At 55.6% G+C, this 21868-nt stretch overlaps 1 protein-coding gene and 1 long non-coding RNA gene across 16 annotated transcripts in view; one reads left to right on the forward strand and one right to left on the reverse strand.

Moving 5' to 3' along the window:
• The window catches only part of LOC144306423 (uncharacterized), a 141152-nt gene extending 120187 nt beyond the window's left edge, over positions 1-20965 (reverse strand). For 4 of the 10 annotated variants that reach the window (XR_013373556.1, XR_013373547.1, XR_013373540.1 and 1 more), the window contains exons 1-4: positions 10442-10587; positions 9888-10013; positions 9678-9777; positions 523-579 (exon numbers count right to left, since the gene is read on the reverse strand). This is a non-coding gene — a long non-coding RNA (uncharacterized LOC144306423). Of the gene's footprint in view, positions 1-522; positions 580-9677; positions 9778-9887; positions 10014-10441; positions 10588-18972 lie in introns of those variants that run through there. The other 6 variants (XR_013373554.1, XR_013373559.1, XR_013373551.1 and 3 more) reach the window with 6 other exon arrangements.
• BEAN1 (brain expressed associated with NEDD4 1) overlaps positions 5308-21868 on the forward strand; it is a 35106-nt gene continuing 18545 nt past the window's right edge. For 2 of the 6 annotated variants that reach the window (XM_077885808.1, XM_077885822.1), the window contains exons 1-2: positions 5308-5531; positions 14350-14456. In XM_077885808.1, the coding sequence (XP_077741934.1) occupies positions 14432-14456 (25 nt within the window). In that variant the 5' untranslated portion in view covers positions 5308-5531; positions 14350-14431. Of the gene's footprint in view, positions 5532-9607; positions 10059-11454; positions 11566-14349; positions 14457-21868 lie in introns of those variants that run through there. The other 4 variants (XM_077885816.1, XM_077885823.1, XM_077885819.1 and 1 more) reach the window with 2 other exon arrangements.

Here is a 21868-nt window from a genome sequence, read left to right on the forward strand (position 1 = left end):
AAAATCAAATTCACATTCATCTTCCCCAAATTTCCAGTGTTCCGCTCCTCAGTGAATGGCAGCACCACCCCCCAGCAGCACACCTAGAAATCCAGGGATGATCCTTGACTCTACTCACTCCCTCAACCCCCATACTCAGCACATCACCGAGTCCCGTTGACTTTACCTCTGACAGCTCTTGCCACCTGGTCCATCTTCCTCCATCTCCAGGGACACCATCACGTCTCTCCTGGGCCAGGGTGATCACCACCTCACTGGCCTTCCTGCCTCCATTCTGTCTTGCCCCCCATCATGTCCACACTGCCAATAAAGCTGTCCTTTCAAAATGCAGATCTGGTTATGCCATCACCACACCTCCGATATTGTTTACAACATTCTAATGCCTTTCATTACATTCAGGATCCAAAGCAATCCTGACCTCTGCCCATTTCTCCTGCCTCATCGCACACCCTCACAAGGTCACGCCTCCTAGAATACTCTCTCACATCTTTCCTGTGGCATGCCCCATCACTGCAACCTTACCTCTTTCTCTGTAGCTCAGTGTGGTTAATGTCCGTCACCCTCTCCAGGCAGTGAGCCCTACAAAGGAGAGATCATGTTTATTTTGGCTTTACTTGTTTGGGGGCAGGCGGGCTTGGGTGCAAATCTGAGATCTATCCCTAATTAGCTATGTGACGTTTAGCAAGTGACTTGACCTCCGTAAACCTCTTTGCTGTACATGAAACACCAGAAAAGGCTGTCCCCTGCTACAGAACATTGGAATGAAGTTAAATAATGCATGCAGTGTGGCTATCAGAGAGGCTAGTCTCTATGAAGACATGTCATGACTGGGCTGCGAGTAGCAGCAAAAAGATCTGTACACAACCCTGCTCACTCCTCAGCCAGTTTACCTAAAATAGGCTCTACCCTAAATACAAATCTTCAAGCAGGCCCAGAATGAAGTCCCCCCAGAGGAGGGGCTGTCTTTTACACTTCAGCACCTGAAGACCTCTCTTAGGGGCCTAAAAGGGTGGCTTTTCCTCCTAAAGGGGAGACAGAGGGACAGCCCACCCTAGCCCCTCCAGCCAGGAGAATGGGTAGCCAAGTTTTATTAAGTCCCTTGAAGACTTTAGAAACCCAGACACCAGCCTTCTTAACATATCCATTTCATTAAGTCCCTTCCTCCCTCAGGAGCCTACAGCATCAGGTACAGCTTCCTTTACCTAGGATCTCACCACCACCCGCCTGCTGGCACCTGGAGCCCCACAGTCCACCCTTCATTCAGATAGGTCTCTTTACCAACCTGTCTCCTCCTTCCTGATCCCACACCCTGCCATCTGTCCTGGAAAGCCTCCCTCTATAAATCCTTCCCCCTCTCTCAAAGTCCCTCTTTCAGAAAGCTCTCTAGGATTAACCCAGCCTACATTAATTTCCCTCTCTTCGGAGGGCCCAAGGCCCTGGTGCCTCCAATTAAAGACAAAGCATTGGTGTAAGACCCATCTGGATGCAATGCCAAGCTTTCTACCAATAAAGGATACATTTTTAAAGGATAAAATCATGACTGTTATACAAACATAAATAAACATTCATCAAAGACTTTAACACATTAATCAGTGAGGGAACCAATAAGATTATACACAATTCAAAAAAAAAAAAAAAGATTATACACAATTCAAAGGTGAATCTAAAGCTCAGCCACGTGTATATAGTTTTTAGGCCACCCCTAAGATATCAATTGACCGCACCTGACAACATTCATGTGCATCTCAGTAGCCAAGAATATTCTGCATGATAATCAGTTTTATTCAACTGATAAAACCGGAAAATAGCTCAAAGACCATGAAAGGCACAAAATCCCTTAGAAACAGATAACCAGGGACACCTGGGTGGCTCAGTGGTTGAGCATCTGCCTTTGGCTCAGGTCATGATCTCAAGGTCTTGGGCTTGAGTCCTGCATCAAGCTCCCCATGAGGAACCTGCTTTTCCCTCTATCTATGTCTCTGCCTCTCTCTCTCTCTCTCTCTCTCGTCTCTCATTAATAAATAAATAAAATATTTTAAAAAAAGAAAACAGATAACCATAGGTGAGCTAACACCTAATATCCAATTTAAAAGATACCTGGTAATCTTTTTTGACTATTTTAAAGTGCATCAGCATCTTCTTGGGTGTAGCTTAAAGAGCTGTGGAACTCTGGAAAGTCACTTGAACTCAGAAGGCTCAGTCACCTCATCTGTAAAGTGGAGCAACAGTGCAGAATTCTCCAAGCTCTCAGCTTGGAGAGCAGATCCAGAAGGAGCTGCTTCGGGTTTGGCAGATAGCTCTGCACACCAGGCCTCTCTCCCTCTACCTCAGCGCCTGCACCTGAGCCTACCGGCTCCTGGGCCCTAGAAGGGTCTTGCTCCCAGAACCGCCCCCCCACGCATGGAGCAGGGACCCCAGGCCCCTTCTTTCATCTCTCCTAACACCACCAAGACACAGTCAAGAGGACCTTTAACAAGAATCAGAAGGAAAGAGGAAAAGGCTTTGAAAAGCTGGTGGGATAGGTCTCCCTCCCTTTTCGCCTTCCCTTCTTTGGAAAATGGTGTGCTCTCCACCCCCAAAGTCAAGGCAATGGTGGGGGGGGGGGGCTTTGAATGTAATTCAAGGCTGGGAAGATGCTTTTGAGATAATTCTGTCTAAGGGACATACTTGAGAGAGGTAATCTTCCAGAAAGGTCTAATGGATTTTTAGACAAAAAGCCACCAAGAAGCTAGACCATCCTAATACTTTCAAAACCCTTCCCTCCTCACCTCTAGTATCCGAAGATTCCCTTCAGCAATAGAGTTGGTAAGGTGACCATACCTTATCAGTAACAGGAGTGATACAGAGCACACTCTAGGACAAATCCTCATAGCCTGGCATTTGAGGACTCTCAGGGCACCTCACACTGTCACTGCCTGTCTTCTGGAAGGCTCCTCCCTCCAGCCTCCCTACCCCACCTACACCACCCTCTTGGTCACGCAGTCCCTACACACCACTATGCTACCTTGGTGCCTAGGAGATGCCCCTCCTACAAGTCTGACCCCATTAGAAGAAAGCTTCAAAAATCTATGGGCATACCCATTGAAATAAAGAATAATCATGAACGTGCACAAACCTACCCATGGTAATGTTCGTCAAAGTGTTGTCTCCACGTGTGAAAAACTAGAAATGGACTAAGCACAGCAATAGAGGATTAGCTGAACAAGGTATAGTACAACTATCTGATGCAATGCTAGGGAGCCATTAAAAGTGTGACGTGGACAGAAGAGAGACAGCCCGCTCCACTTAAGGACGCCTGTAGGGTTCTACAATGACAAGGAAAGAAAAAGAACACTCAGGAGTAACGTTGACCACTTTCTATGTTCTTCTTCTGCCTGTTGATGTTTCACAAGTGTCCCACACTAACAGATATTTGCAGATGGACAGGAAGGTAGGTAAATGGACATAGTTCAACTCCCTGGAGTGAGACCCGCCACCACTGGGCCCAGTGGAAACCAGTTCTGGGCTCCAGCGTAAAGAACAAGTCAGCTTTGTCAGACCACTGATGTTCAAGGGGAGGTGGCAGGGAAACGAATTCTTAAGGGTCAGAGCCTTCCCCAAGTTCTCCCTTAAAGTGCCACCCGCAAAACACATGTGCACAGTCTTACCAAACTGGACAGCTTACAGGTAAAACCACTAACAACCCGAGTATCCATCCTGCAAGGATCACCTGCTAAGTGTCTGCTCAGGGAGGTCAAGATTACCTTTATTGGCGTTGTGCAGTGGGCACAGCCCTGGCCTGGGAGTCCGAGAGCTACCAATCCCAGTTCTCTGGCCCTGGCCTGTTCCCTCCTTTCTCTAGTTCTTCATTCATTCATCCATAAAATAGATGTATAGGGTTGGACTAAAGGACTCTCAGTTCCCCTTTCTAAGGACTCTCAAAGATGTTTCCCTTTATTCTGGTCCCATTCCGCCCCATAGCACATTTGCCCCCATAAGTAGCCCCAAACAGAACCGGAATCCACCAGCCTGGGTCCCACCCTCTCCTGTTTCGGGGAGGGGATGGGGTGACAGTAGAGCCCAGAATGAACAGTTACCAAAGAAGGTTGGGAACTGTCTTCACATGCCAAAGCCCTAGATCACGCAGGTCACTCTGCCCCTCAAGCCAGGGTTGCCCAAGACACAATGAGTGGCCGAACTGAGAGTGGGGTTTGTTTTCTTCGCCAGACCCTGCTCTGTCTCCACCCTCCCACGGGACCCACGCGGGGCCTTGCTTATGTTTGGAGCCATCCCATGGCTCCTCCACTAGTCCGTTTTATCATAACCACGCATAGCTCTTTGCCCTCGTGTTTTCTTTATGAGAATCACTTCCAAGCTGCCATCGACAAAATGGGAGTTAGGAGAGAGTCGCCGACAGTATTTCGTCAATTCATTCATCAAGTTTAGCGGGCAGGGCCAGCGCAGGACTCCGGGAGCTTCCTTCCCAATCAAGCAGGGGAGACCGAAGTAACGAAGTAAGGGGCGCAATAAGCCGGAGCTCTGCTGCAATGAAGCAAGGAAGACTTGGAGGATGAGCTAGACTCGTCCAAGGCCCCAAGCGGGATGCAGCCAGGGCAGGCCCACGTGCCAGGGCCAAGCTCTGTGCCTGGGATTCGTGGGGAGCGCAGGGCAGAGGGCACGGGGCGTGGAGGAAGCGGGCAACGCCGGCTCAGGAGAGGGAGGCCCGGGCGGCCTAGCGGACACCCGGCGGGCCCCGACCGCGCCTGCGGCCTCGCCCCGAGCCCCCGCCCCCAGGGCCAGCGGTGCCTCCGCGGGGTCCGAGGGCTCGGCGGTCCGTCCCTGCCCCGCGCTCCCGCCGCCCCCGTCCCCCTCCCACACAGGCCCGTGCGCCCGGCGGCGGGGCGCCCTGCCTCCCGGCCTGCCCGCCTGCTGGCGTGGGTGTCGGGCGCGCTTCGAGCCTCGCCCTCCGCCCTCCGCCCTCCGCCGGGTCCCGGGGGCGACCCCGGCGGCCGCCCCGCGCTGCGGAAGCCTCGAAGCCCGCGGCGGCGCGGCCAGGCCCGGGGGGCGCGGACGGCGGGGCCGGGGGGGGGCGCGGGGCCGACGGGCAGGCGGGCGGGGCTGCGGCAGCGCGGGGCCGGGGCCGGGGCCGGGGCCCGGGCCGGGGCCGGGGGGAGGGAGGGAGGGAGGGAGGCCGCCGCCGCCGGCACCGGGGCGCGCGGGCCGCAGGTCCACCCCGCCGGCCCCGCCCCGCCCGCCCCGCCCCTGCGCGCGGACCCGGCCGAGGCGGAGCGGCGCGCCCCCCGCGACGCCCGAGCCGAGCCCGAGCCCGAGCCCGAGCCCGAGCCCGAGCCCGAGCCCGAGCGCAGAGGCATCCGAGCGGGAACGAGAGCGGGAGCGGGAGCGGGAGCGGGAGCGGGAGCCGGAGCGGGAGCCGGAGCCGGAGCGCGAGCGGGAGCCGGAGCCGGAGCCGGAGCGGGACCCGGACCCCGAGCGGGAGCCGAAGCTGGAGCCGGTACCGCGGCTCGCCGAGCGGAGCAAGGCGGCCAAGCCGAGTAAGGGGCGCGGGGCCGGGCCGGGGCGGTGCTGGGCGGGGCGGGCAGGGGGTCCCGGCGCCCTCCCCGCGCTCGCGGCGGCCCCGGCGCACGCACACATCCTGGGCGCTCGGCGCGGAGCCCCGGCGCGGGCAGGGCGGACGGGCGGCCCGGAGCCGAGCCCGGCGCGCTCCTCTCGGGGCCCCCGCGCCCCCGCCCCCGGCCCCAGCACCCCGGCCGGCCGCCGGGCCACGGGGCGGGGAGGGTCCCCGGAGCGCGGCCTCGGGGCCCCCAACAGCCCACCCAAGAAGGGGGAACTAAGACGCGCTGTCGGCGGGGGGCGAGGGGAGGGGCTCCGGCCTCGACGACTTGGAAGCGGCAGCCCCCCGCGGCCGCGGCCGGAGCCCGACCCTCCGACGGGCGGGTGGCGGGCGGGCGCGCAGCTCCGCGCGGGGGAGAGGGGCGCCCCCGCCGCGCCCTGCTCCGTCGGGCGCACCTCCCCGCTGCGCGCCGGGGGACGCGCGGGGTCCAGGCCCGGCCCCGGCCGACTGCGCAGCGCCCGGCGGCGCACACGCCAGTCCCCCGCGCCCTCGGAGGCCGGGCCGTGCCCACCCCGCCCCGCCCCGCCCCGCCCCGGCCTCGCGCGGCCCTGCCCCCCGCGGCCCCGAGGCGGGTGCGCAGACGACCCGGCGCTGCCCTCCGGGTGTCGCGGCGGCCAAGGCCTGAGTGACAGGTGTGCGAGGCAGGGGCCCCGGGAGCCCGACCCCCGGTCTCCACCCGCACGGCCCCACGGGCGCCCGCCTCTGGGGTGCCCCGCAGGACTCCCTCCCCAGACAGCCTGACTTCACCTCCCCGTGCCTCAGTTTCCTCCCCGGACAGGTGGGCAGGACTCTGTTGCGAGCAGACCGTTTCGGGCTTTGGTACCGCAGGACGGGCTTGATGGACTTCCTCGCCGTGTGACCCTAGACAGAGACACTCCACCTCCCCGCAGCCTTAGTTTCCCCACCAGGACTGTGTGTCGAAAGGAGGAAACGGGATGACGCCGGTGGGGGGGGGGGGCGCCTGCCGTGGTGCTTGGCACGCAGCCAGGATTCATTTCAGGTTGGCTACAGGTGTCATTTTAGGAAGTTTCGGGCACCAGCAGATGCTGCGGCGGAGTGAGTTCCCCTGAGGCCGTGGGGACGCGACCCCCCACCCAGCCCCCTTCGGGGAGGCCTCTGAATCCCCCAAGGCCTTGACGGCGTCTAATTGTGATTCAAAATTTAGGGCCTGCCCTTTCTCAGACAGCCCCTCCTCCGCCGGCTTTCTGGCTTTCTGCTCCCTGGGCCAGCTCTTCCCCCACAGCGCGCCACATCCATCCAGGAGGGAAAGAACTGTATCTGACGGCCTTTCCCCTGTGCCCTTGGCTGCTGCCTGCGGCCCTGGAGGAGGCTGCTCACGCACTTCTCACAGCGTGTGCGCCCGGTTGTGCACACCTCTCCCCACTCTGCAGTTTGGGGGAGGGGCGGGGGGGAGGATTGCTCTCCCTGAGGAGCCATAGCCTGCCTGTCAGGTGGCTTGGACGTTCCAGCAGTGGCGGTTCAGACACGCAGCAGAAAACAGCAGGGGGAGCAGCCACCAGGGCAGGGAGACAGCGGGAGGTCTGAGGGGTCTCAGCCCTGTTTCCCTGCTTACTGTGGTGTGTTCACCCAGGCCCCTGAGCCAGGAGGCACCAAAAATGGTGAACTTTGGGAGAAAATGGAGCCAGTGGCCTACTCCGGAGCTGGAAGGTCCCCAAGCAGAGATGTGCCTGTCTGTGCAGCTGGGGTCTCAGACTCCGAGCAGAGAGACCCAGCACCTAGGGGAGGACGCTGGGACCTCTGGGGTGGCGGAGGGTGTAGGCAGCAGGAGCGCCGTTGGGAAGAAAGCAAAGATCCAGCTTGTGGACACCCAAGCTAGTCCTGGCCACCTGTGGCTTAGCGGCCCAAAACGGGGCAGAGGAGGGGTGGGTCTGTCCACACGTTGCCTGATGGGGGACTTTGGGAATGGGCTGCCTCCTCGGGGCTCCTCCTACACAGAAACCCCCCTTCTCCTCTTCTTCAGGTACCCTGGCCTCCCATTCACCCACTAGGGTGTCATATCCCCACATCCTCCATAATCCTCACTCTTCTTCTTCCCAAAGGAGTTAATCAGGAACTAATTAGGTTTGTATCTTGCAGTCCATATAAGTTTCTAGAACACAGCCCAGAGGGAATGTGATGGGGATATGGGCATTACCTTCAGTCTTTGGGAATAATCAGACACATTCTGTCCTTTTACGTGAAGCCTTTGCCTTGGAAGTGCTCAGAGCACAGGGTAAGGGCCAGAAAGGTCTAAATCTGCCCTCAGCCTCCTAAAAATAGAAACTGAGGCCTGGGGACCTTCTGGAACCCCTTGGCAAGTGAGCACAAAGTAGAGCTGTGGCTGAGAACATGGCTACTTGGAGCCAGCTGTCTGGGTTTATAACATAGGATTCTAGGCAGGAGATTTATCTTTCAGAGCCTCAATTTCCTCCTGAAAGTGGGGAAAAAATATATTACGCACCTCCCAGTACAATTGCGAGTCTAGAAGAATAGATAGGAAACATAAGGCAATGTCAAATGGGCCTCTCCCAGTGGCCTTGCCATGTCTGCATTGTGAACGTACATTGAGCACATGCTGTTTTCCAAGCATTTCTCTTTGAATTCTGGCAACAGTCCTCTGATTGAGGTACTGAAATTGTCCCCCATTTTATAGATGAGACCACTGAGGCTTAGAAAGTTTGAGGGCTATCTAACTTTGCTAGTATAGAACACTTAAAACATCCCTATGACTCATCACAATTTTATGAGTCTATAAAATTGATAATTAGCACGTTGTATCTTAGATGATATGTAATTAGTTATTGGAATGCTTCCTCCAGGAATATCTTCAACTACTTTATACCTTTATGTTAATTGTCTACAGGCTATAGAATTTTTAGAGACACCTTCACTATTCAAACAGTAATCAAAGTCATTTAAAAGAGCAGGCCCCCCCCCCCATTTTTCCCTATCCCTCTTCTATCCATTTTTTCTCATAGCACTTATCACCCATCACCAACATCTCTATATCATACTCATTTGTTTATTGTCTGCCCTCATCAATATCAACTCCCCAAAGGCAGGGACTTTTAACCATTTTGTTTATGATGATATCTCCTATATTCAGAGCCTAGAATAGTACCCAAAGCTTAGTATGCTCTGCAAATTATGAAATGTTTTACAAACATAAGGTCTACTGTTATTATTTTTGCCAAGTGTATAGCTTGCCTGAAAAATAAAACATTAAGGTTCATGGCAGAAACCATTCCCTCAAAAATTTGGCAAATAGGACTTGCTCAAGTGCCAGGGAAATTTTGATGAAGGTTAAAAACAATGGAATGATTTTCCTAGCATTTTAATAAAGCTCCTTATCAGTGAGTTCAAAGACCAGTTATTTTTGTAAATCTTTAATAAATGGCATGTTTGAAGGCAATTAAGTTAGCTTTAAAATTTTTCAATGAGTTAACTATCACTGGCTTAATTACTACTTGTTAGCATGAAAGGTGTTTTCAAATCTTCATTTTAATGATTTTTCAGATCATAAAAGTAATACATGTTCATTGTAGAAAATTTGGAGAATCATAAAAAAATGTAAAAAACAAAAATCCTCTTTAACCTCAACACTGCCCACAGAGCACAATGACTGAATATTTTCATCTATTTCCTCCCTAATCCTTTTCTATACATGAATATTTTCTCTAGGTTTTGTTTTCTTTTACAAAATAAGGATCATGTTGTATGCAGAGTTCTATAACCTGCTTTTTAAAAGAATATAACCTGGGTGGTTTTTTTTTTCCTCTTAACCATTATACTGAAAGTCTTTACCTATGTCATTAAAACGTCTTTAAAAATATGATTTCATGGTTATATATTATTCCAGTATGATTTGCTCAGCTTCTCCTCTCACTGGACAATGGGGCTGTGCCCCATGTTTCCCTGCCATAAATAATGCTTGTCTGAGTCCTCTCTGTGGTGTTTCCTGAACCTTAAATCGGGCTCCTCTACCCAGCGGGTCAGACCTATTTGCCAGTTGGTAGATGGACTGGTTTATGCAGCTAGACAGTGAATGAAGCCTTAGAGATTGGACCTTGGTGGCCGTGAAGCAGGAGGTGGCAGTCGATCCTACAGAAGGCTACTGGCCGGGGGATGTGCTTCTCCGTGGGTCCCAGCCTCGCCTAAAGACCTTCCTGCAGAGGAGAAAGGTTTCTGCCACCTGGGGAGCTCCGCCCGCGGCCCCAGGACTTAGCGCCCTGCCTGGTGAGGCAGCTGCCACCCTTTTAAGATTAACGTGTCTCACCAAAGTCCACCTCTGACTTTCTTCTGGCTCTGGGCGAGGACATGCACGCCCACGGCTTCATGGAACCCCTGCGAGATGGCTGCGTGCATCCACTCCTTCGTGGAGTAAATAGCCCCTGAGCACCCGCTGCAGGAAGGAGAGAGGACGGGAGTTACCCGCGCTGTCCAGGCCGTGAGTCCCCACCTCGCCCTCCTGCGGGCTCCGTCCTCCGCCCCAGTCTCCCAAGCGGACGCGGGCCGTGGGCTCGGGGCTGGTCTCCCTCGCCCCGCACCCCGCGGCTCTGACCCCTCCCCGGGCCCGCTGCCCGAGGCCCCCGCGCCCGCCCCCCCTCCCCTCCCCTCCCCTCCCCGATCCGTGGCCGGCCCGTTGCGCGTGGGGCTCCCCTGCGAGCAGGCAGCCGTGAGGACGCGCGCGGGGCTCCCGTCGGACGGGGCTGCGGCCCCCGCTCGCCCTCGGCCCGCGTCGCCCGCGTGGACCCGTCCTCCCCGCCGCCCGCCCGCCCCCCGCCCCGCAGAGGCCTCCCCACCGGGCCGCGCCCCGCCGCCCCGCCGAACCCGCGAAGGGCAGCCAGGGCGGGGGCCCATTCTGCCGCCCACCCCCCTCATTTTCCGAATCTCAGTGTTGACATCTGCAAAATGGGGGGGCTGCTTTGCGGGCCCGGCCGCCGCCACGTGACTGCGGTGGCCCGGGCGCCGCAGCGGCGTCACGTCACGTGGCCGAGCACAGCCCCCCCCCCCCCCGCCGCGGTGCCGCAGAGCCCGCCCGGCTGCCGCGCATGCGCCGTGCCGCGCCCGCCCCCCGCCCCCCCGGGCCGCCCCCGCCCCCGCCCCCCGCCGCGTGCGCGCTGCCCGGGGTGAGTGTCGCAGCGGCCCGGCCGGGGGGCTGGGGGGGCGGGGGGGCGGGCCGGGCCGGGTGACGTGCACTTGCCGCGCGCCGCTGGGCGCTTGGGGACCCGCAGCGCCGCCGCCCCCGGTGCCCGCCAGACAGCGCCGCGGATGAGTCACGGCGGGATGCTGCGCCCCGGCCCCGCCCCCCGGCCCCCCGGCCCCCCGCCCCCCGCCCCCCGGCGCAGCGCACGCACCTGGCAGTCGCTCCTTTGTGTGCAGCCCGGCCCGGCCCCGCCGCCGCTGCACCCCGGGGAGGGGGGGGCGAGGCCGCCGTCCCGGGCCCGCAGCGCCCCCCTGCGCCCCCCTGCGCCCCCCTGCGCCCCCCTGCGCCCGAGCTTGCGGGACACGCTCCAGGTGCTTGGTAGACACGTGAAGAGGCCGCCGCGAGCCGGCGGTGCCGGGAGGAGGCAGCGAGTGTGGAGCTGCAGGGGCAGGGTCCGCTGGCGGCGCAGCCATCGCGGTCCCCACGGGGCGTCCTCCCCGGGAGGTGGAGCGTCGCCCGCGGGCGGCCTGGACGCCGCAGGCAGTGCTGACATCAGCCCCAGACGGGTTTGTCCCAGCGTCCCGCACCTGCGATGCCCCGCAGCGCCCAGCCCCGGTGCCTCCCCACGGGCCGCAGCGGCCCCCTCCGTACCCCGGAGGACGTCGGAAGCAGGGGCGTCCTGGAAGGCCGTCCAGGTGCCTCCAGGTGCCGTGGCCGCGCAGCCCAAGCGACTGCCCCGTCGGCAGCACTCGGACTCCCCTGAAGAGCTTTCTCGAGCTGCATGCTGTCCTAACTGGGAGTTGGCCAGGTGCGCAGGAAAGAGGTGACATGCCGGGGACAGGGAGTGGCCTGCAGGTGTAAAAGGCCCAAGGTGCCCAGGAAGCTGGCCAGCAGAGCCCTGGGGGTGTCCTCTCTGCGGGGCGTCTCTGCTGTAACTGGGGAGCACCCCGAGACAAGACCCCACCCTGCACAGCTCTTCTTCCCTCTGTTCTCTGTGACCTCGAGTGGATCAGGTCACTGAGCCTCGAGGTTCTCATCTGCAAAATGAAAATGATGTTCCCCACGTCGGGGAGCATGTTGCAGTAATGTTGCTGCTGTTACATCCTGGCACACGCGGGTGTCTGGTGAGCGTGGGTCACACCTGAAAGCCCCGGCGCCCAGAAGGCTTCCATATACAGACATGTCTACCTGACCCAGCCCCTTGCCAGCCTCCCCAGCTCTTTGGAAACTAACACATTGCCCACCGAACACCTTAAACTGACCCCAAAATACGCAGTGTGACGGTTCTTGGTGCCTCCTGCCCTAGGCAGAGGGCAGACCCCCAGACCCCCCTGCGGCCTCAGCCATCATCTGAGAGTCACAGGACCTAGTGAGAGGAAAGAGGGAGTACAGGGGCTTCTAGGAGAAGCAAGACCTCAGGGACAACTGCTTGGAGTTTAGGGGGTGGTCAGCACCCTCCATAGCGTCGGGAGCCACCAGCATGGCCCTGTAGGAAGTGTACTTCCAGCCTATCTTTATTAAGCACTCCCATCACGCCCCTTCACTAGAGAGCCCGGGCTAGGGAAGTGATGGTAGAAGCCAGGTCATTCTAAGGACACTGGGGAGTTACGAAGGGTTTTCAGCACCGGAGTGACATGGTCCATTTTGCCTTCAAGAGAGACCTCTCTGGAAGCAGCCTGAGAGATGACCTGTCAGCCCACCGAAGTCCCCCTCCAGATACACACATGGCCATGGAGCCCAAGGGCACACCCACAAATGTGAACACAGACACATGGACACACAAGTATCTTTAGAAAGAATAGATCCCAGGCCCTGAGATTCTTCATGAATTTTCTGGTGTGAAATCACCATTCCCCAAGCAGGCTGCCACACCAGAGAAACTTCTCTACCAGGACTAGGGAGATAAGGAGATCACATCCTTCACTTCCCCCATCAGGACTCTTGTTGGTTTCTGTGGGGACTGGGAGTGGGCATCAGACCTGCCTGGGGCTCACACCTAGGTTGAGCTTGAAGGAGCCATCTGGAAAGAGAGAGTCCAGGGTCAGCCACAGCAAGGCCTCCCTCCGTCCCACCGCCGGGACAGCAGAATGAACCTGACATACATACCCCTCATCCTCATACCCCTCATCCTCGAAACTGGTGAAGTGCCTTACTCCGCTCTCCTAACCTGAGGATTCTGCAGCCCAGAGAGGTGAAGTGCTTTGCCCAAAGTCGCCCTCCAGGAGGCAGCAGTGTTGATACCAGCACTCGGGAATCAGACTTCTCAGGCTCTCCAAAGAGAAGTCTTTGATTCATTTATTAAACAGGAAAAAATGTTTTTAATCAGTGCAACTTGACCAATGGTCTCCATCAAAACGTGGTTTCCATTTGAAGGAAAATATATAACAAAAAAGATGCCTGTGGGAGACAAGGATGGGAACCCCTGGACCTGCCTCTTACACAAAAGTTCTGTCCCCGGTGTCATCCCCAGGATCAGGGATGATCAGGTCAGCTGCCCCCTGGGACAGGAGGGTCCAGGCTCTTCTCCTGTTGGCTTCTGGCTGCGAGCTTCCCCGTGCGAGAGCCCACTGAACTCTGCATTCCTTGGTCCCTGCTCAGCAACTGCCTAACGTGCAGTTTGTTTTCTCCAAGTCTAGCGACCAAGGTCCCTAGAAAATAAGAACCACATCTCCCTGCTGTTCACACAGCTTCATGTCACTTGGAGCTCAACCAGTTGGATCTGAACCAATTCACATCTTTAGCAGCATGGGAGGCTGGGTTACTTTTAAGAACTCTTTCGTCTCTTACAAATGGGTGTTAGAGTGACCAGGCGCTCTCTGGCTGCACAGACATTCAGGCATCACACCAAGTTCACATGGCAGGGCAGGGAGATTGGGAAGAGACATTTTCATTCTCTTGGCCTTTATTAGGTCCTTCTAAGTGGTGTGCTGGCTGACATCACTTGGAGTCAAACAGGCCGGGGTTCTAGTCCCAGCCTGTAATTAGAAGCTGTGTGATCTTGGGTAAGCCACATAACCTCCCTGAGCCTCAATTTCCTTATTTATAAAATGAGAATGAAAAGAGCATCACTCCCTTAAAGGTGTTGGAATAACAATAATCATAAGGTCTCAGGTCAGCAACTCTGAACACCCTTCCAAAGGCAGCTCTGGGACCTTGAACTAGTTCCTCACCCTTCCCAGGTGTGTGCCCCTTCTGTGATATGAGGACATTGGGCTGGTCTTTAAGGGTCCTTCCAGTTATAAGGTTCTCAGAATGCCATGGTCTGTTGCAGTTGTCTCAAGCAGTGGGCTCTCACAGGTTCATGAGACAGGAGAACTCCAGGAGATCTCTCGTTCCTGCTCAGAGGAGATATTCCCCCCTCCACACACCACTGAGACCCCAGTGAGACCCACACTTTTGCCCCATCTCTGCCCCTGAACCCCCATACTCTGCAGCCCCGAGCTCCCCACACCCCCGCCCAGACTGGACACATGCTGTCAAAGTCCCCACCTTTCCCCAGAGGTGGACAGCCCAGGGACATGAGCGTCCGGCTTGTGGGGTCAGTGGGTGCTGTGTGGGCGTCCCCATCACCCGCCTGTTTGTGTCTCTGCAGGTGAGCCGAGGCTCCTTCTCTCCTTGAAGGCGGAACTACACACGTGGGCAGGCTGGCTCCCCTGTTCTGCTCCAAGGATTACATGTCCTTCAAACGCCCCTGTCCCTGTAAGTCTCCTTCCTACACGTTCTGTGGCTCGGGACCAGACAAGGGCTGGGCTTGGAATGTTTGGCCAAAGAGCTCCAAGGATCTGATGAGGGGCTGATGTGATATGATGGGTGAGGGAAGGGCAACCCAGAAGACCCCTGACGTCCGGCGGAGACTTCCCATTTTTACCAATGCCTCTGCAGCTGCCCAGCACTTCCCAGTGTGGGGCAGGGCTCCTCTGAGGGATAGTAATGGGATTACTACTTTTTTTTTGTTTTTAATTGCGTGGCCAAATGAATGTGGGAAACACCGAGTGAGACATGTTAAGTAGCTTTTGTTACCACAGGACTTTTCAGAGCCTTTAATGTGGTGATGTGTGCTGTGAGGCTGCCATAGAAAAGAGAAAGCCCAGTGGCCTTCTCAAGTTTAACTGACCACAGGAATGGGGCTCCACAGAACATACTCGTCGGAGTTCACTGTCCTAAGGAACCCTCCCTGTAGCATCCCCACCATGAAGCCTCTCATTTACTAATTCATTTTGTCTAATGAAGCCTTGAGATGATTTTGCCCATAACATTCTTCTCATGGCTCCCTGACGTCTGTAAGTCCAGGTGATGGACTCAGTCCGGTGTACCCCTGGGGCTCAAGGCTACAGCCCCCTTTGGCTTACTCTCCTAGTCTCCACCAGCCCCACCCTTACCCCAGCGTCCCCTTCACCTGTCCCCATGGCAACCATCTTCTTTCTCTCATGATGTCCCCTGTGCCCCCCAAAGCCACCATCACTTGGTACAGTTTGGGAGGACATCCCTTCTCCTTGATGACTCAGGACTACGAGTCTGTGTGAAATCCAGGCCCTGCCTTAGCCCCCGTATCTATTTGTCATGCTTGCCCTAGCTGATCTCTCATCCCCACTCACCAATGTCTATTCAAACATTACCATTGGTTACATGTCACACATCGTGGAGTTGGGGTCCTGTCTTCCAAATAGTCGAAAGGTCAGTTGTTAAATCTTTCAACATCAAAGGACTGCTGCCCTGGGTGGGTAGAGGAGACTGGGGTATCTGCTCTGGGTGGGACCATCACCAGATACGGGGTTCCCCACCTGGGGAATACGGTGACAGGAGGATTCACTGTCCCGAGAGTGGCGTTCAGGGGGAGCTAATACAAGCTCGGTAAGTTGTTGTTAATGTTGCCGCTGCTGCCGCGGCATAATCAGGAAATCGAAGCCCGAGTCCCAAGCCAGGTAAGAAGGCTGCCGTCCAGGGCCATGTATGTGGCCCACAGAGGGCTGGATTGGCCACGTCCTCATCCTCTCAAGCAGCTGGGAATGGAGAAGGCTGGTAAAGGACAAAACTGGGCTGCTCAGTGTAGAGGGCTTTCTAGAACTTTCTGGGGCCAAGCCAGGCCCTCCAAAGCCCTGCCTGTCTACACAAATAATGGCCATCAGCACAGGACAGCCCTCTGCATACCCACCTCCTGAGGATAGTAGGTCGTGGCCGTGGATATTCTGGGCTGTTCAGACGCGGTTCCTACACATCTCTTCAGTCGTCCCTCCCCCTATAGGCCCAGTGCCTGGCATGCAATGAGCACTCAATAAATGTTTGTTGAATGAATAAATGTATAGTCAAACATTCTGAATGAGGAGCTGGAGGCGTTAGATGGGGGAGAAGCTGCTGCTCCTGACTGTGCCACCAGATTGTCCCTGCGGCTTCTGGCAGCCAATCCTCCTCTCTAAGATGAAGGGGTAGCCTGAGGCCAGTAGGTTCCAGGAGCTTGAGGCTGCTGGGGGGCTCCAGGGAGAGCAAGGGGGGCATGGTAGGCAGAACTCTTGGCCCCTCACTGCCCCTTGCTTCAGCCAGAGCAGCTGTGCTTACGCCTATACACAGATCGGGATCTGCTCAGATTTCGCCGGAGAGGGGTCCCTGGCAATGGCAGGCCAAGTGCTGTGGGGTTGTCCAGACTCACCTCTTCCTCTGCAGTCCTCTCCTCCTCTGCCAGATTCTTCTCACATTTTCCAATCCGACTCCTTCCCTTTTCTCTGAACATGTCTAAGAAGTATTCACTGCCCCGCCCCCACCTTCAGCAACCCCAGCCTACTTCAGTCTGGCTTTGGCACCGCCCTCCCCCTCCCCCCATATCCCATCCACTCCTGTGCCACTAAATCTATTCTGCTTCCAGTTCTCCTGGTCACTTCAGTTTTCTTGATGCCTTCTCCTTTGGGCGCCCTGACTCTGAGCCCTCTGGGTTCTCCTCCAGCACCTCTGGCCGTCTGGTCCTCTGACTAACCATTGATGATGGTGTCCTTTGGCCATGGGGAGGAAGGATTCTTGCCATACCTGCCCTGGGATGCTGGGTCCCCGGGACTCGAGCCCCATCCTGGCCTTCCTCCTCCAGACCGTCTCATCTTCGCTCTGCTCTCAGCTGCAGCTTCTAGGCCAGCAGCTTCCACGGCTTTCTCTCCCCCCTAATTTCTTCCTGCCTTCAGGTTCCTTCTTCTGCCTTCTGCTGCCTGTCTTCCTTGGGCAGCCTGCACCTCTGCTCCTCAAATTCAGCCTGCTCCCGACACAGCTCTTCACCCCAAGCTGTGTTGGCTTGGTTTTGCTGTCTTGGTTTGGGGCACCACCCTTGACTCGCTCCCTCAGTTCCCCTCCAACACACCCATCACTCAACTGCCTGAAGAGACCCAGGGGTTTCTAAATTGGGTCGTTAGATTGCCATTTAGACTTTGCCCCCATCCGGGCCACCCTGCAGAATCAACCTGGAAATTGCTGCCTTGGTTAATGTTTATTGAACAACTGGATATCGCCACATGAAGCGGATGCCTTGTAGGCAGCCTCCTCAGCTCACAGACCAGAGACCCTCACGTAAGTTCCGGAAGGGATGCAGAACCACAGGGCTCCAGACATCCTAAAAACACCTGACACAGGAATAGTCTAAGGAATGAAACCAGAAATCCCAGGAGGGCCCTGACACGGATGCACACCCTCTTTTTTTAATGCCTCCTCTCTTGTAGTGGGAATTTAGACATCTAATGGAATTGCTTTAACCTTCTTAACTCACAAAATTATCTATCCTGGTATAGGTGAAGATACCAAAGCCCGTTAAAACTTAGGGTGGGAGCCATAGCTTGTTCCCATTTGGGTTTCCACCCCCCTACCCCCTGCCAATTGAGAAAGGAGGGTGAAGTCCCCAAGAGGAGAAACAAGTCCCAGAGTTTCCCAAGCAAGACCCCACTCCTAGGAGTCAGAGCTCAGGAGGCTGGGAAGAGTGAGCAGGGAAGGGGAACCGGCACAGGGGGAGAGCTGGGCTACGGATGGGGATCTGCCCGATTTCCACAGCTTCGGACACTGGGTGCAGCAGGACTGTCCATTGGCCTCTTGGGAGTCAAGTAGGCATTAGCCGGGCCAAAGCTGCACTGACTCCTCCCAGGCACTGCCCACACCACAGCATCATCCCCTGACCCCATCTCACCTTTCAGGCACTGCAGCTCATCCCTGTCCCCCCAGAAACAGCCCCACCCTGAGTTCTGCAGGTGAGAAGACTTGAGGCAGAAAGTGGAGGCAAGAACAGGTAAGAAGCCCAGAGGGCTTTGGCCACTGCGAATGGGAAGTCAGATCTCCTGCCTGCAAGTGCCAGGCTGTGAGCCACTTTCCAGCCTTAAGCCACTGAGTAAGGTGGGGGAGGACCAGCCTGGCTCCTCAGGAAAGCCAGAGGCGTGGGAGCCTTCTCCATCTGGCCCCAGCTGGGAAGAGTGGCCCAGGGTTCCCCCAGGACCCAGACTCCAAGAACAGATGCTTTATAACCTCTTCTTAGCCACTGGCAGATGGCGGTTCCACGGAGCTCCCTGTGGCATGGGGGTGGCCCGCCTTCCTCTGGCCATGGGGGAGGAGAGGCTTTGGGGACCCAAGAGAGGCCGAGCCTGTACCAGAGCAAGAAGGAGGCAGGGAAGGTGGCATCCACTGATCCATGGAGAAGTCAGCTGGGGTTTGTCTCCGCTAAGCTCTTGGGCTGCCCACAGGCTGGCAGGAAATGCAGTCTGGCAGAGCGTCTGGGCGGGCTTGGGTGTCCCTCAGGACCAGTGCTACGTGGTGGGTAGTGCTTGGGTTCGTGTACGATCCAGTGCTGGTGCTTACCAGCCGTGCTCTCTGGAGCAAGCTAGGTAACTAACATCTAGAAGTCCCAGTTTGCTCCTCTACAAAATGGAAACATCCTACCAGCCTTCAGTTTCACGTTCAGATTTAACATGCTCCACGAGGAGAATCTAAGTTGGTGCCAGACACTGAGAAGATCCTCCAAAGGAGATTGAAAGTCCCGTCCTTTGACCACCTCCTCCCTACACAGCTTAGGACTACCCCATCTTCAGTGATAGAGCAGTGAAAGAGAGACACATGGGGACTCTGGAGGCAAATTTGGGGTTCGGACCAGATACTACTGTTTTCTGTTCTGCTCATTGTAACAGTTACCTCTGCAGAGACTGACTTATCAACAGAAGGAAAGACTTGAGGGCAAGGAACGCAAATGATGGGCCACACTCACAATTTACCACTACTGTGCCCAGAGCAGACATGGCCAATCAATTGCAGCACTCTCTCCTCCTGAGGCTCGATGCAATCTCAGGCTCTCTGCAACACAGACAAGCACCACCCCATGATCACTGGCCTGTGACATGAAACCCTTGTTCATTCCTCGCTGTGGCCTGACTTCAGAAGGACCAAGGGACTAGAAGAAGTGACATCAGCTAGACATTTCTCTCTGAGTCTCAGTTTTCTCATCTGTAAAATGGGAGCCAATAAAAGGCTCCACCGCAGAGTGCCTTTACAAGGCCTTATGATCATCTCTTCACATGATTTCCTTAAAGCAGCCCTGCAAGAGCAGGGTCAGTGTGCCCATTCTACCCATGAACAAGCTGAGCCTCACAGACATGGAGAAACTAGTCTAGGTGACACAGTAAGAAAAAGGCAGGGCCAGGGATATACCCCAGGTGAGGCTTTCCAGGGCTCAATTTTAGCTAAAACCACAGATGGCCAAGAGGACAAGGGTGGAGTCAAGTCAACCACTTCATCCCCACCCCTTGTATGGAGAACCCATTCTACAGCAGGTCTTCATGGCCCCACGAATGTCCTGGCTGCACGTCCTCAGAGTTCTCTGGTCTAGCAGACTCTGACTATAGCGAGTGCTCAGCATCTGAAAGCTAATCTTGATTTTAAATGCACATTTTATATTAGAGTCCCTGGAAGGTAATGTAGTATGTGGCCCAAGTACACAGCTCCAGCCTGTTTACACTTCAGCTTGGACACCTGATGTGGTCATACTACAGGCATACCTCACGTTTTGAAAGTTTGGGTTACGCCACTTCACTTTTACAGAAGACCTAGATTAGTACCTCTTTTCCCTAATCAAAAGAAATCGGAAGAAAATTTTGCTTTCACGAAAAGTAAAGACCGTTCAACATTTGTTTCGAAACAAGCCATTATAGAGGCCGTGCACACCCCAGGCAGCAACAGTGGCCTCACCAAGCTCCTTCCCCACAACCACACATAGCAGCAGCTCCACATCCAACCACCAGAGCTTTGGACTGGGTCTGTGAGCATCTGTGCCTTATCTCAATTAACTTTGCGCATCCGTTAGCAAGTTGTATCCTAAGGTATCAGAAAAGCCTAAGAGATGTGATGTTTCTGGGGTCTGGGAATGCTAGAACTTTTTTCCAAATAAATTACTGATAACTGCTTCTTCACTTGACACCATTTTGTCTTACGAAAGGTTTCATGGGAACAAACGCTCTACTTGCAGATAGTGGGGGAAGCTTGTGATGGCAGCAGTACCCCCAGCTTTTGCAGAGCACTCCTGGCTGGCAGCGTTCTTGCATTTCACTCCCCACCCCACCCGGCATTGAGCTTCCTGGGTGATGTCATCCAGCCTCATGGCATCGAGCAGCACCCATATACTGACAGCCCCCAAATTTATACCTCCAGCTCCAGACTCCTGTGTCCAACTGTCTGCCCCACTCACACGTATCTCCACTCAGATGTCCACTCAGGGTCTCTAGAACATCTCAGATGTCCTGCCCATCATCTTCCCCATCTCGCTAAATGACAGCTCAGTCCTTCCTTGGGCTCAGGCACCGAACTTTGTCAGTTTTTACTGCTCTCCATCTCATCCACTGCCAACTCCATTTAATGGTTTCACCTTCCAGTCTGACTGCATCCTGCCCTCTGGACGAAGACACCACTGGCATCACATGAACCACTGTCCAGCCTCTTCTGCCACAACCAGGGAGTGTGGGAAAAGGAAAAATTGAGAAACTGAGCCCAGGGTTGGTGGAGGGTAAAATGGTTTCTGTATCTAGAAATCTTGCCAAGGAAAGCATGATCTTCAGAGTTGTCACCTGTGGCATCCCAAAGCCAAGAGCACTGAGAGGAGAGGGGATGGGTTTTACTGCAAGCAGGAAGGTGTAAGGACATTGCCATTTCTCTGCCAAGAGCTACCCTAGATTAGCTACCCCGAAACTCAGCTGTGCCTGCACCTGGAACTGTGCCCAGGGTGACTGGGGAAAAGTGATTGTCCTCTGTGATGTCACTGCAGAAGTGGGCAGGCCTGGTTGCTTTCCAGAGAGAAGAGAGAGGCCCCAAGAGAGACAAGTCGCATGCCCAGGGACCCGCCACAGGAGGAGACAGGATTCAAAAGCAGGGCTTCTGGATCTAAGCCCAGGGCACTGGCCACAAAGACCCCTCTGCGAGCTCGAGTACACTTCACCTCCCAGAGTCCCCTCTATTTGCTTCTGTCCTGCATCGGCCCCCTAGCAGTCGGCTTCTAGGGGCTGCTCCCTCTGCCTACCCGACCACACCTGGACTCGATGTCTGCAGGTGATCTCTAGGCCTTGCGAGAGACCATCATCCCGAGCTCTTCTCTGCCCTTACCGCAGGCTCTTCAGCCCCTAGGAAGGGAGACAAATAATTAGACCCCTAATCCTCACTGTTAGTGCAATAAAAACAGCAAGAATAAAATTTTATAAACGTAAAAGCCAAAGTGGGCCCCTCTTAAGTTGGACAGCAGCCGTATGAAAGAGTTTTTGTCTATTTTTGAACTCTCAGATTTTCGGCTCAATGAAAGGTGAAGGGTTGCTCATGAGATAATGAAAACTTTTTGCAAAAGCCTCCTTTTTTCAAGGTAGAAAGTTACGTCCAACATTTAAAAATAGCGACAGTGGCCCTAGCAGTTTCAGGACTGTTAGTACAGGACACGCGTGGCCATGGCACGAGCGGCGTGTCCCCGCCACTCCCTAAGCAATGGGAACCGCACCCCGCCCCCGGCCCCCCTCAGGAGGGAGCAGGATGATCAATGACACCTGCGAGAGAGCAGCGCACCGGCGCGTCCTCCAAGCGTAAAATCCAATTATCTAAAACAACATGACTATCAAATTCTCAGACACTAT

Source organism: Canis aureus, chromosome 3 (genome assembly GCF_053574225.1).
Source record: "Canis aureus isolate CA01 chromosome 3, VMU_Caureus_v.1.0, whole genome shotgun sequence".
Taxonomy (NCBI): domain Eukaryota; kingdom Metazoa; phylum Chordata; class Mammalia; order Carnivora; family Canidae; genus Canis; species Canis aureus.